The following is a 15,151-nucleotide window of genomic DNA, read 5'->3' as shown; positions in this document are numbered from 1 at the left end:
TTGGTGAGGCTTTTTATCCAACATTTCCCAGGAAAGGGCGGGTGCAAGTGTTGGGAGGATTGTTCATTGTTCTTAAGATCCAAGGGTCTGGGTCTGTAGTCACCTAGGCAAATTGGTGAGGCTTTTTACCAAACCTTGTCCAGGAAGTGGGGTGCACGGTTTTGGGAAGTATTTTGGGGGGAAAGACGCGTCCAAACAGCTCTTCCCCAGTAACCAGTATTAGTTTGGTGGTGGTAGCAGCCAATCCAAGGACGACGGGTGGAATATTTTGTACCTTGGGGAAGTTTTGACCTAAGCTGGTAAAGATAAGCTTAGGAGGTTTTTCATGCAGGTCCCCACATCTGTACCCTAGAGTTCAGAGTGGGGGAGGAACCTTGACAGAGGGCCTAGGAGCTGAGATTGAGAACGCGGACTGTTGGAGGACTGAGGTGTACAAGCATTATCAGACACCAGGAGGAAGGTCCTGTGGTGAGGATAAAGAAGGTGTTGGGAGGAGGCCATGGGGAAGTAGCCCAGGGAGTTGTAGCTGTCACACAGCTGTTCCAGGAGGCACTCTAGACAGCTGCATTCCACAGGGCCCTGGGCTGGAACCTGGAGTAGAGGGCGGGCCCGGGTTCCCCCCAAACCTCCCAACTCCTGGTCAGACACAGGAGGAGTCGACCTGGACTGTGGGTTCAGAGAAACGGCCAAGCTGAGGGCTGCCGTGAAGCTCCAAGGCGAGCAAATCCGGCAATAAGCACAAGACCCACCAAGGTAGAGCAGGAACTTTGTCACAATAGATATAGGCACTTAACACAGGCAAGGCCAGATTCTCAGCAGTGATTTGGTTGCTTTGCACTGCTCCGGTAGTACAAAGGAGCTGGAAGAAGGAAAGACACAGAGAGAGGGAGTAGGGTGGCACTCTGCTTTGCTGTTTTTTGGCTGGCATATAGTCCCTTAGAGACCACACACTGCTATGCTACCTCACTTGGGGATCTTGGCCAGTGCAGCCAAGCCCATAGAAACAGAGAGCTGTAATCAGATCTGTGGAAGTCCACCTGTCCCTATCTGTGTCCCCCCCCCCCCAATCCCTCCTATGCTTAGCAGATCTCTGTGCAGGAGAGAACCTGGTCTTTAAGGGCTCAAACAAAGACCATTTGCATGCAAATCCTCAATAGGTGTCCAATTTTTCTGGTTTTATACAAAATGTACTGTAACTGCTGCACACTGGAGCAAACTCATCCCTGGTTTAGCGCCATTGAAGTCAATGGTATTAATAAGGGAGTCATTTGCCCCACAGTGTTGCTGCTGAAGCTGGCCAAAAAGGGGGAGGGGATTCCTTGCCATGAAAATATTAGTCGTTTAGAGACAAAGTTTAGTCCCAAAGCAGGACGAAACATGAAAACTCTGAATGTTTTCGCCTAAAGGGATTTAAAGAAAAACGCTGTTCTTGGCTGCCCGCAGGGAAGGCTCTTCTTCAGTTTCTTGTGAAATTGACAAGATGATTATTATTTGTTATTTGTATTACCCATAGTGCCTTGGAGCTTTAGTCGTAGGCCAGGACCCCATTGTGCTAGGAGCTGTACAAATACAGCCCTGGCCCCAAAGAGCTTACAATCGAAGAATGAGTCAAGAGACAACAGATTACTTTAGTGTACTCCTCCCTCTGTCTGTATCAATGAGACAATATTGTCTAAATAGACCAGACACAGGGGGTGGGGATGAGGGTATAACATACAGGCAGAGTGAACAATGTGGTAGCAGCAAACTTCATGTTCATTCCATGACTGTTTTTTTTTGGGGGGGGGAGAGGAATTGGGTTTAGTTAGGAGGGGATAAGCTAAAGGGAAGGGGGTTGAGGGGTATAGGGCTGGGGAGAAGAGGATTGAAGGAGCAGGTGAGGAGTGAAGCTGAGGAGAAGAGACTGTGAGGGAGGGGAAAGGAGAGGGTTGGAGCAAGCAGCCAATCAGCACAGGGCAGACTAAGTCCATTCACAACTGTAGAAAAGTCTCTGAATGTCCAGCAGTCCCTGCTTTGGCTACTGGTGCTCCTACTGGCTGGAGTCTCTGGTAGGGGTGCCAGTTTTGGTTGGATGTATTCTTGAAGGTTTCGTCACATAACATAAACTTTAATTAAAGATTAATCTTTAATTCCAGGAGACTCCAAGACGATCCTGGAGGGTTGGCAACTCTAGTCTGTGGGTGCTTTTCTTCCCCTCTTGGCAGAGAGCTCAGATGCTCTGTCTTCCCCCTCTCCAACTCCAGGAAACAGAGAGGAAGAACCTATTTTCCGGAGCTGGGTGGGATTGAGCTAACCCCCTAAAAATAGCAGTCTGGCCAAGGTGGCATGGGCTAGCCACCCCGAGAACATACCTAGGACAGGATTGTACTCGGATGATTAGCCTGATCCACCACCCTGGCTACACTGCTATTTTTAGCACTCTAGCTAGAGCAGAGCTAATGTGTGTACGTCTACCCAAACTGGGAATTACATCTCCCAGGTGCAGTGGAGACTTACAGAGTGCCCCCGAAAGGCACTGCCTGTCTCGTGGAGCTAGGGGGAGGCCAGAAGGCAGAGAGCTCTGTGTCTGTGCCTTGCAATCTCCTCTGGAGCTGGGGAGAAGGAGGTGGTGGTGGGCAAAAGTTTCATCAAATCTGACAAAACATTTTGTTCTGCTGAACTGGCATTTTCTGACTAAATTGCCTTTTGTCAGAAAATTTCTGACCACCCTAGTTATGATCTAGCTCAATGCAGGCTGAGTGGACGCTGGAGGCCCTTACTCAGATTTCACTCTGTAGAGAGAGACCCAGATTTTCAAAAGTCTTTAGGTGCCTAACTGTCATTGATTGCAGTGGGAGTTAAGTACGTATATACCTTTGAGGATCTGGGCCTGTGTAACAACTGAGGGACAAATTCTATAGTTCTTAATCATGGAAAATTCCTGTCTAACTCAATGGGAATTTTGCTCAACTGTGGACTACAGAATCTGGCTCCCAGTCAGAATCTCCCGATTTGACCCTTGGCAGAAGCAGTTACCCAACTCCAACTTTTGTGAGGCTCAACAATTAACTTTCAAAACAGCTTTTAGAAAAAGCAGCGCTGGTTCAGAAGTGCTGCGTTAGCTGGCAATGCTTTGTCAGAGTTACTTCCACTATTACGGTATCTGTTAACATCAGCACTTTGTGCAAAGTAAAACACTGCTACATGTTCACTATTGGATGGAGATTTGCAAGAGCCCAATGCAGCCAGCATGACTGTTCCCACTCAGTAGTTCCTTTTGCTGGATCAAATTAGATATTTACTTATTGTGGGTAAAATTCAACAAAGTGCACCACTAAAGTACAAATTAAATCCTATTTTGAGAGCTTCAGTGGGAAGTAAGTGGCCTCTACAGAGTGGTGAATTTTACCCTAGGTATTGCAAGCCTATGTGTTTTGCCTAATCTTTGTAAAATGAAGGGCTACAATTCCCTGGGAAACCATTTCAAAAGTTGAAAGAGATACAAGTTTTTTTACGTTACCTACTCGCTGCAAAAAAACCAATCAGTTTAAATGATTTTATTGTTTTTATTACTTAATTGAGTTTCACAGTTTCATATGTAATCATTTGTTCTAGTAATTGGAGTACATGGGTATACCAATATGAGGACATTTTGTTCCTGTAACTGTGCACTCAGCATTTCTCAAATGCGCATGCGGCCACCAGGGGCTTTTCTTGTGGCCACAGCCTCCTGGGAAGTGACTGGGGGTGGGCAAGCAGCTGTCCCTCCCTGTTGCTTCTGGATGTGCCACCTTGGTGTTGGTTGCTGGGGCTGCTAGCAGCAGTTGGGGCCTGCCCCCCTCTGGAGATACCTGGGGCACAACGCTGGAGGAGCAGACAGCCTGTGAGTTCCTTCCCAGGGGTAGTGGGGCCTGGGCTTCAGCCCTGGGATGATGGGGTGGCAGGCTCCAGCCACGGGGCTTCAGGCTTCGGGTTCTGTCCCCTTGCCCTAGCCGCAAGGCCCCATCTCCTGGCTGCAGGGCTTCAGGCTACGGCCCTGGGGCTTCAAGCTCCTTCCTGGGGCCCCATCTCTCAGGTTTCAGGTTCTGGTTCCCCACTGCCTCCCCCACTCCTCATCGCCCCTGGCACCTGCTGCCTATCCATCCACCACTCCATCCAGGGCTTAATTTGTCCCCAGGCTTCCTGGGGCTGTGTAAGTCTGCTGTGAAAAGTGTTAATATCCCTTTTCACAGCAGAGACTTGGTAGCTAGCTGGGAGGCTGTGAAATTAACAAACGTACACAAATCGCTTTTCACAGCAGCAGACTTACTAGCTAGCCATAAATAAATTACAAGGATTTTGATTGGCATATTTATTTGTTTCTCCTGAAGTTAATTAAGTATTTTAGGAAAAATGGTCAGAGCGGCCACCAGTCAGAGTTGGTGGCCTCACTCTGAGGCCACCAAAAATGTGTCATGAGAACCCCTGCACTAGATAGGTCCACTGTTTAGAATTGGACCTGTCCAGGAGCTGCTATTCATGAGTGTCAGAATACCATGTGACATGCTGTAATGTCATCTACTGAACAGTGAGAACAAGTTTCATCTGGAATCAAGACAGACTTAACTCCAAGAAATCTTTAGCAACCTTGCTAAACCCGTTAGACAAAACTAAGCGTATGTTTATGGAGGAGGGAAATTTATTTTTATTTTCCTTTTGTGGAAGTACCGGCACCATTTCTGATAAAAGAAATATTAAATTTTTAATCCCTGTTTTTACTCTTTCCAAATGGCCCATTCAGACTCCAATTCCAGGGTCCTGACGAGGGATGAACTTAAATATGTGCTTAAGTGCTTTGCTGAATTGGGGCCTTAATTCTCAAACAACCTGCTTCAAAAATTCTGCTCACCTTGACAACAGCAAAAATCCAGTGTAACTCTGTAGACTTTCATAGCATTACTCCAGATTTACACGGGTCTGACTAGAGCAGAACTTCTCCTGGCGTCTTTCCAAAACAGCTGCAATTTTTGGCCCTAATCTTGCAAACACTTACACACACCAGGAGTCCCACTGAGTTTTTTATTTTGCTTGTATCTGTCAAAAAGGTTTTTTTAAACAAATATTTATTCTAGAAAATGGCACTTTTTTTCTGCTAGTGTTTTGCTAGGCTGAGAACAACTGAGGATTTAATCAATAAAAAGAACAAAAAACAGTGTAATGAGAACAACTCACGCCTGTTGAGCTTGCCCTATTGAATGTAATTTTTTATAGTTGTGCTTAAAGGATTGTGTTACCTTTGTGTGCGCTGGTAGGCCTGCATTGGGAAGCTATCAGTATTTAGGGGCTGCTCCATCTACCATTAATGGAAGGACTCCCACTGACTTTGCTGAGAGCTGGAGTATGCTCGCAGTTAATGGGGAGTAAAAGACTGGCAACTTTGTGTACAAAGGTGAAGTCTCCAGCTGCACACCTGATTAGAATTTTGGTTCTCTCTGTGCTAATCAGCCAGTTATGGCTCTACTCATTACCTGAATTAATTTAGTCTAATGGCCACTCACTAACTTGCAGTCTCCTTTCCTAATAGACAGTTCCATCTCAGACCCTTAGATTGTAAGATCTTTAGGTCATGTCACGTTGTGTACATTTGCATGGCAGCTAGCATACTTTGGGGCACCCACTGAAATTAACGGGGTGCCTTTCAGGTGAGTTCTCTAGGTTTTGGATCAGTCCTGTGTGAAAAAATAATAGGTCTAGTTAACGGTGAAAATAACAATTACAAAAACAGACTGGAACTTTTTTTCTTTTAGTCTTTGATTTTTCCTCCCCTTCTACGACTCAGCACTGTCTCCACCCAGCAATGTAATTCTTGAATGAGCTTGGCAAAGGAGATTCTTAGCTATTACTACTGTCAGGCAAATAGATTGCTCACTCCACCCCGCAGTCTGCAGAAAGGATTACAATACAGATTAGGATCAGGAGAGCCTGTCCAATGCTCTACATCTTAAAACAGGTGTAAGGGGAAAAACACATGAAGGAAATTATATGCTACAGGAAAATTCGTCAAGGAGGAACTCACCAGATAAATCTACTCCAGAAGCTGAAATCTGGATTACGCAGCTGCTGAACAGGGATTGTTCCAATCAGGGGCAATATCTGGTGCAGTGTTACAGGCCATAACGCTGTGCTAAGCAAAAATGACATCACATGCTGACATTATGTGTTTGCCTATTCCATCCTAATGGGCTAATTAAAAAAATCTCATTGAAAACTTCAAGTAACAAAGTAACCAAAAGCATCTTATAGGAAAAAGAATGTTTTTGCGTGCATTTGAGTAGCTGAACAATAGAGTCAGAAGCATGAACTGGTGCAACTTCCTACAAACAATCCTACAACCTTCTGCTCATTCAAGCAATCCTATGTACCCATGTGTATAAATGGTTGCGGACCCTTAATAACTGTATAATTGACAAGTGTGTGTATTTGTTACCATAAAATTAACCAGAAACGAGACTGGTATTTTATTAGGGTTCAAATCCTCTTTTGTAAATGGACTAGTTCTGGATGACTTGGATTGGATGTAGCATTTGCCTCTCACCATTTTCCCCCCCCAGCTAAATTGACTGGAGCATAAGACGATCACGTAGACTTGCCTAAAGCCACCCGCTAAGTCATTGGCTCAACCTCGATTAGCTCGCAGGAACTTTCGCGTTACCAGCCCTTTGATCAAGTCACAGGACCACATGGCCTGTTCATAGTCCGTTGATGGAAGACAATATAAATAGACATTAGGGAGTTTACAAGAAGTTTTTTTAAAACTTTTGAAAAAAAGTTTTTTACCCCAAGGCAAGGAGAATTTGAATGTGTCATAAATGGGTTTATTGTGTGTACCAGCTGGGGTAAAATAATCAAAGGGAGGAAAGGTTTTATAAGCATATGTCAAAGCATCCCTTAAGTAAGTCTCTGAGCAAAAGACAACAGGATACTAGGGGTAACAGTGCAGTAAGTTTTGCACACAGCATATATACACCTCCTCAAGAGTGGTTACCTTATAAAAAAGATTTCGGTGACTTCGCCCTTTATAAATAGAGAATTACAAACATACGAAACAATGTTGTTTTCAAAAAAACTTTGAAGGTACCCACAGTGTAGTAAAAAGCCATTGTTGCTGTGAGGGGCTATTTGTCACAACCAGTTTATAACCATCCATTGCACTGAGGCTATGGAAACTTCTAAAAGATGCTTCAGCGTCTAGACAAGGATCTCTGGAAATAAGCCTACAGGTTTGTTTTGTCGGCATTCCATTACCTAGGATAACCTTTTAATCTCCTTTGTAGGCAACCAGGCTCCCTGGCTGGTACAGATGTTTATCCCCTATTACCATCATAACACGGGTCTCCCATATCTGATTTCTGCTTCTTTGAGGAATGGACAATACTGGCCTTTCACAAACCTGCCCGGAAAACATTTTAATACATTCCACACAAGAATGCTTCTTCTGTCTGGGTGCTCCAGTGACCCAGTCAAGTTTCTTATCTCCTGAGTACAGGGAAGAAGAGAAATGAGCCAGGTCAAAAGAAGAACCACACCAAAACCCTAATCTGGGATGGGGAGAGAGGGACACGTCCTCCTGAACGGACAAGGGCTCCTCCCTGTATTGAAAGACCAGAACAGTGCTGAGATAAAAGCATGTTCATATGCTGCCTTTCGAGTCCTCTTTGGAACAGAATTACAGGTGGATCTCCACCCCCTGCCTCAGGAACTGCACCAGGTACCAAAGGGGCAGATAGCTGAGACAGAAGGAGTGAGGCATTGGCCTGCCTGTGATTTCAAGGAGGCTGCAGGTAGGAAGGAAGATAGCAATGTGGTGATTGGAAGTGATAGGGTCTGTGACTTTGTTAAAGGTGTAAGGGTGGGGGGATGAAAGGGAAGCAGAGACCCCTGTTACCTAGCAAGGGTGGGGAAGTAAAGAGCCGCTGACATTTTTTTCAGGTGGGAAGGGGGAGACAGGGCCCAGAGCTTGTTTTCGGGGGTCAGATATAATTTTTTCCTGGGTGACAAACGGCAGGCTCATCGCCAGTCTTAGCATGTATTTTGGGCACCCGCCGCCACTGGTGGGTAACCGGTTACCCAACCTCTTCAAGGCACAGGCCATGCCTTCTTTGCACAGTGCCTAGCCCTTTGTGGGCACTAATAATAATAACATGCATCGTCCCTGGCTATTTCCTAAGACCGCAAGTGACGACAATATTTCCTGTGAGATCAGAACGTATTGGCAGAGAGAATCTACAAGGCAAGTTGCATTTTTATGTGAATCGTGAATTTAGCTGGAGAGACAGCAAAGCAAGTGAAGTGACATGTTATGGGAAAACACAAAACGAGGGCATTAGCGTACATGACTCCTTTCATTATTCTTTTATTAAATGTGTAATGCAAAGCCTATTAAGTATTGAGAGCTCTTCTATTAAGTGTTGCTTCTATTACTGAATGAGGGAGGTTGAGACACACACTGGGATAAGGGGAACATATTGGTCTGAGGGAAAAATTCTACTCTCCGATCTGCACTGATGTCAGTAGCTGTTGCAGATACAACAGACATGAGTCAGCATGGGCCAGTGAACTGAGCCTGGGGTGGGAGCCAGGAACTTTTGAGCTCTAATCCTAGCTCTGCCTCTGTGTGGCTATGCCAAGTTACTTAGGCCAGAAGTCTCACCGTTGAATGTGCCCCTCAATGATTGGGCTGATTTGTGACATCTGCAACTCCCATTGACTTGTAGGCTCTTGAAAAAACAGCCCCCTTTTATTCTCTCTCTGCATTGGTTTTCCCATCTGGGAACAGGGATAATTGGTTGGTTTCTTACACCAGCACAGAAATATACGGGCCATGCTTCAGGAGATAGGTCCATTGGGCTTCAGAGGATCTCACCAGGCCCAATCAGTGTGTGCCGTTTGCAAGGTCACTCCTAGGATTCATCTAACTCGGCCTTATAATACTGGAAAGAACCTGAGCACTGTTTCAGGAACTCATGAAGCCTAGAAGAATTCACAGGTTTCTGGTGAGTGTTTGTTCAGAAAGACAGATTCTGCCTGAGTGCAAAGACACCCAAAGTATGTCACTGCATGTGTTTTGCTGGGCTGTGCACGGCCATATTTCTTAACAATTGCCATTTTGATGAAGCTGCGTTTCCTCCGAGCATTGGAATTAGAGGGTGTAATGACCAAATTTGAGCGTTACCGTTGTGTTCTCATTGTGATATGCTGTAATCCAGGCTTAATTAACCCGCATTCATGAGCACATAAATGGAGGGGGGTCCAATGCAGCAGAATAGAGCTTTGAAGCAGAAACGCAGCCAGAATGACAGGGAAAACAGCTCTGCCCTGCACTCAAACCACCCCAAAAAAGCTAGGGAGCAGGAGAAGACCTCAAGGGTCAAGATGTGAGCTCAGATCTGCTGGCAGAGCTAACATGAAAGAGGCCTTCCTACAGAAGCAGCAGCTGGAAAACAGAGCCTTGCACGGTGGTCCCAGGGTTACCAGTCCCTGGGCAGCAGAGAACAGAGGCAGAGGGCTGACATCAGTCAGTACCTTAAGAACATATGAAGAATTCATTTAAGCACCTTTCACTGTCCTTGCCCCAGATGAGGGTTTTGAATAAGATGCCAAGGATCATGAGTTTCATCTGAGCTGTTGTGTAAATATAGAGGGCTTAATTATCCTCTAACTTGCAGTAGATCAGGCAGTGTGGCCCACGGAGTGGGGCATTGGAACAGGGCTCAGGAGACCTGGGTTCAGCCACTGACTTGGTCTGCAAATGGCTTTATTGTTCTGCATGGTTATTTTCCACCCCACCTTTGGTTTGTCTGTTTATAGTGCACATTCTTTAGTCCAGTGACTGTATGTTTGTATAGTGCCTACCACGATGAGGCCCCGATCTCCACTGGCATTACCGTATTACCAATATTATCTCCATTGAAGCCAGTTAAAGTGGCATGTTAGGATATAGATATTCAGGCCTGTCTGCAAAGGCCTATTCTATAAGAATTTAGGTGTGTTCTTATCACTTAGCTAGTTATAGAGGTATAAAAGAAAGAAAGAATCAAAATCACTGTCTGCTGGTGTAAGGGCCTTCTCTTACTGTGACAGTCTGAGGCCCTGTTGTTAGGCTAAGGCCTTTGGCTAAGCAGCAGAGACAGCCATAAGCTGGGAAGCGACCAGTCACATCCTCACATTCCAAACTAGTCACACTGAAATAAGGCAATCTGGGGCTGTTGGAAAGGTGATCTGATCTATCACCTCCAGAGAAAGGGAAGATCCTAGAGGATGTAAAAGGAAGTTTAGTTTGATAGTTTTCTGTTTGGTAAGAACTCACTTATCAATAGACGCAGGTGGGAAACCCTTATGTCTTTATAGATGTAGTTGTGAAATCCTCACTTCTGTATTGTTTTGTCATTATTGTTCCCACTTTGCTATTGTTTGTATAATCTCTGTCTGGTTCTGTGATTGTTTCTGTCTGCTGTATAATTAATTGGGTGTAAACTAATTAAGGTGGTGGGATATAATTGGTTAAATAATCATGTTACAATATGTTAGGATTGGTTAGTTAAATTTCAGGAAAACAATTGGTTAAGGTATAGCTAAGCAGACCTCAAGTTTTACTATATAGTCTGCAGTCAAACAGGAAGTAAGGGGGGGGAATGGGAACAGGGAATGGGGGTGGAGAAATTGGAATCATGTTTTGCTCAGTGGGGGAATGGGAACAGGGACAGAGGTAAGGCTCTGTGGTGTCAGAGCTGGGAAGGGGGACACTAAGGAAGGAAACTGGAATCATGCTTGCTGGAAGTTCACCCCACTAAACATCGAATTGTTTGCACCTTTGGACTTGGGGTATGGTTGCTCTCTGTTCATGCGAGAAGGACCAGGGACGTGAGCGGGTGAAGGAATAAGCCCCCTAACATGGCGTAGAACCCGTGTAAAAGAGAGAAGAATCACACTCAGAATGGATAATACTTTCCATTTCTTTTGCACCTTCCAGCCAAGTAATTCAAAGAATTATGGACACTCACACTAGGTCTCACTGAGAGTACAAACAGCAGTGTCACCATGTTAGCATGGGTAGCCGCACTGGAGGCTGAGCTGTGCTGAGTACATGCCCGTTGGGTTCAGGTGGGTTTGTGTTCCTCACGGCTAAGCATGCCTCTACTGCCGTTACCTGTGCTCCTGCGGCCACTCCGCTGTTTGTACTCGTGGTGACTCGGTGCTACAAGAGCAGGGAAATCACACTCCTAGCTCATCCTGTAGCCACAGAGACATTCTCAGAATACCCAGCTGAGATTGCATATGGACTAAGTACCCCCATTTTACAGATGGGGAAACTGAGGCACAGAAAGGTTAAGTCATTTGTCCAAGGTTACAGAATGAGCCTGTGTCAGAGGCAGGCACAGAACCCAGAAGTTTGGACTCTCACTGTAACAACTGGACAATAAAGCTGGTAGAAAAGTTGGAGTGGGGGGTGCGTATGCTACAGTTCAGGGTGACAGCACCTGTATTCCCGCCCCATGGTCACTCATGGGCACCCCCTCTAGACTCCCGTCTTCTCAGCCACCACCGCTTTTGGGCACAGACCCACGTCTTTCTCTCTCCTGTCCAGGGTTTTTTCCAGGCTTCTCAGTTCTTTGACTAATATTCCCAGCAAGCCAGACTGCCTAACAGGACAGTGTCTGCACGGTGCTTAATCTATGAAGGCTATGAGCAGTGTATTGCCAACACTCACAAGTTACCACACAGTAAACACATTTATTCTTAAGGTGAAAGCATTACAGAGAAAACATAAAACCCAATCAAAGTGCTTATATGGATGCTAAAAACGTCCTCCCCCACCCCCTTTTGGGACAAAAGGTCTTGTTTTTTCTGACTTCCCCTGCCCATTTTTTTTGTTGAATTTTCACTTAAAAATGTTCTGACCATCTCAACTAGCCAGGACCACACTATAAGAGTCTAAAACTTCCAACGTCTTTTTGGAAAAGAAACCCACCAAGAACCTTTATGTGGGTTCAGCAAAGGGAAAACAGCACTTTATAAAGAACATGCATCACGTGATATTAAAAAATTCTAATACTAGCAATAAAAGACTGCCCTGATTCACTCGTGTGACACTGCCAGAAAGAACGGCAGTTTGTACTTACGTCAGAGATATCAAGCTCTCTTTAAATATGCATGCAGCCTCACAGCATTGTAAACTCACCTGCATTAGCTGTGGACTCTTTCAGATACTTACAATAAGAAAAATGAGGTACCATTGCAACACTGCTAGATATTGAACTTTCAATAGTATCCTTAGTATTAGGGTCGTCAAGCGATTGAACTGTTAAACAATAATAGAATACCGTTTATTTAAATATTTTTGGATGTTTTCTACATTTTCAAATATATTCATTTCAATTACTACAGAGAATACAAAGTGTACAGTGCTCACTTTATTTTTGATTACAAATATTTGCATGGTAAAAAACAAAAGAAATAGTATATTTCAATTCACCTAATAAAGTACTGAGGTGCAATCTCTTTATAATGAAAGTTAAACTTATAAATGTAGAATTATGTACAAAAATAACTGCATTCAAAAATAAAACAGTGTAAAACTTTAGAACCTGCAAGTCCACTCAGTCCTACTTTAGCCAATCGCTCAACCAAACAAGTTTGGTTACAATTTTCAGGAGATAATGCTGCCCACATCTTGTTTACAATGCACCTGAAAGTGAGAATAGGCATTTGCATGGCACTGTTGTACCGGCATTGCAAGATATTTACATGCCAGATGCGCTAAAGATTCATATCTTCATGCTTCAACCACCATTCCAGAAGACATGCGTCCATGCTGATGATGGGTTCTGCTCGATAACGATGCAAAGCAGAGAGGACCGACACATGTTCATTTTCATCATCTGAGTCAGATGCCACCAGCAGAAGGTTGATTTTCTTTTCTCGGTGGTTCGCGTTCTGTAGTTTCTGCATAGGAGTGTTGCTCTTTTAAGACTTCTGGAAGCAGATTTTGGACAGCACTTCAGATTCTTAAAACTTGGGTCGAGTGCTGTATCTATCCTTAGAAATCTCACATTGCTACCTTCTTTGAGTTTTGTCAAATCTGCTGTGAAAGTGTTCTTAAAATGAACATGTGTTGAGTCATCATCCGAGGTTGCTATAACATGAAATATATGGCAGAATGTGGGTAAAAGAGAACAGGAGACATACAATTCTCCCTCAAGGAGTTCAATGACAAATTTAATTAATGCATTATTTTTTAACGAGCATCATCAGCATGGAAGCATGTCCTCTGGAATGATGGCCGAAGCAAGAAGGGGCATATGAATGTTTAGCATATCTGGCACGCAAATGCCTTGCAACGCCGGCTACAAAAGTGCCATGCGAATGCCTGTTCTCACTTTCAGGTGACATTGTAAATAAGAAGCAGGCAGCAGTATCTCCCGTTAACGTCAACAAATTTGTTTGTCTTAGTAATTGGCTGAACAAGAAGTAGGACTGAGTGGACTTGTAGGCTTTAAAGTTTTATATTGTTTTGTTTTTGAGTGCAGTTATGTAATAAAAAAAATCTACATTTGTAAGTTACACTTTCACGATAAAGAGATTGCACTACAGTACTTATATGAGGTGAATTGAAAAATACTATTTATTTTATCATTTTTACAGTGCAAATATTTCTAATAAAAATAATAATATAAAGTGAGCACTGTACACTTTGTATTCTGTGTTGTAATAGAAATCAATATATTTGAAAATGCAGAAAAACATCCAAAAGTATTGAATAAATTTCAATTGGTATTCTATTGTTAAAAGTGCGATTAATTTTTTTAATCACAGTTAATTTTTTTGTGTTTAATTGTGTCAGTTAACTGCAATTAAATGACAGCCCTACTTAGTATACTTAATAGTATACTGGCATTGCAATAGTATACTTTAGATTGAATAGTTGACTCAGATGGTAAGCTCTATAGGCCATAGGCCAGGTCAGTCTTTTTGTTCTCTCTGTGTACAGCACGCAACACAATGGGGTCCTGGTACATGACTACAGCTCCTAGATGATACTCCAGTATAAATAATTAATATTAAATAATATTCCCTGTGAGTATAAGACACAATTTTTAGGGGCTGACCCAAAGCCCATTAAAGTTACTGGAAAGGCTCCCATCAGGCCCTTTATATTTTTAATACATACATAAATAACTGAAATAAGTAAATGTAAAGGTGACTCACCCTGGTGGATGCTTTGGTTCGGGCCAGTTGCTGAAGGGGTGTACATCTGTAATTGGGATGCCTCGCTTGTGTCTGTTGCATAAGCCAGAGCCCAGCACCCTATATGGGATCTCGTTTGAAAATACAGCCCCTGCTGCGTGTGCTGAGCGCTTGAAAATCTGCTCCTGAAAAGCTGGCCCCGTGTATCTCTTGTTATCGCTGTCCCAGGAGTTCACATGGATTCTGACGTTAATGTTTGCGGCGGTGGGGGGGAGGTTAAGGGTTTTTGGGGGGTTTTTTTTTGGTCTCCAGGGTGGCTTGTGACATTTGGGGATGGGTAGGTGGATGTGATAGTCAACTGCGCTGCTATTTTCCATTTTTCACCCAGAACCTAAGGAGCTGCCAAGTTAAAACCTGGGCTGTATCATCAGTGTGTGTGTGTGTGTGTGTGTGTGTGTGTGTGTGTGTGTGTGTGAGTGAGAGAGAGAGAGAGAGAGAAAGCGAGAGAGAGGGAGAGCCTGCAGAAACTGCCATAAATTTAGGTTAGTGGTTTGTCACTGGGTCACTCAGGGGTCAGGCATTCCAAGGGTTGGGGCAGAGTCAGTGGTGCTCATGCAGGGCTGGGACCGCACCACTGGAATAGCACTGGTAACTGGTTTTAAACTAGTATTTTAAAGTTACAAATGGCTTGAACAGTTTTTATTGCAGAACAAAGGACTGTTTAATAAAACCAGTGCAAGTCTGGCTCTTCTGATTGGACATCATGACTTCTTCCCCATGATCAGATCATGCCTGTTTAATATAATCTACCAAGGTAAACTGCTCACTCAAATAATCTGTATTGCCCAATTTCATTTAATCTACTTCGGGTTTATGGCGAAGAAGGATTTAAATGGAAGTAAGTGAACTGTGCGTGGCTTAAGGCAGTGGTTTCAAACTGTGGGTCGTG

At 44.0% G+C, this 15,151-nt stretch overlaps 1 protein-coding gene across 2 annotated transcripts in view; it reads right to left on the bottom strand.

Annotated features, from left to right (window-relative positions):
- Positions 1–14,611, bottom strand: part of LOC311515970 (uncharacterized protein) — a 191,664-nt gene extending 177,053 nt beyond the window's left edge. Inside the window, exons 1-2 of one of the 2 annotated variants that reach the window (XM_084619532.1) lie at positions 14,224–14,611; positions 6,035–6,142 (exon numbers count right to left, since the gene is read on the bottom strand). In XM_084619532.1, coding sequence (XP_084475658.1) covers positions 6,035–6,142; positions 14,224–14,579 — 464 coding nt within the window. In that variant the 5' untranslated portion in view covers positions 14,580–14,611. Of the gene's footprint in view, positions 1–6,034; positions 6,143–12,512; positions 13,151–14,223 lie in introns of those variants that run through there. The other variant, XR_014710279.1, reaches the window with a different exon arrangement.
- Between the last annotated feature and the right edge of the window lie 540 nt (positions 14,612–15,151).

The sequence above is a fragment of the Lepidochelys olivacea genome, assembly GCF_965140295.1.
Source record: "Lepidochelys olivacea isolate rLepOli2 genome assembly, chromosome: 2".
Lineage (NCBI taxonomy): Eukaryota > Metazoa > Chordata > Testudines > Cheloniidae > Lepidochelys > Lepidochelys olivacea.
The sequence above is the reverse complement of the archived record's forward strand: the minus strand, read 5'-3'. Positions and strand labels throughout refer to the sequence as shown.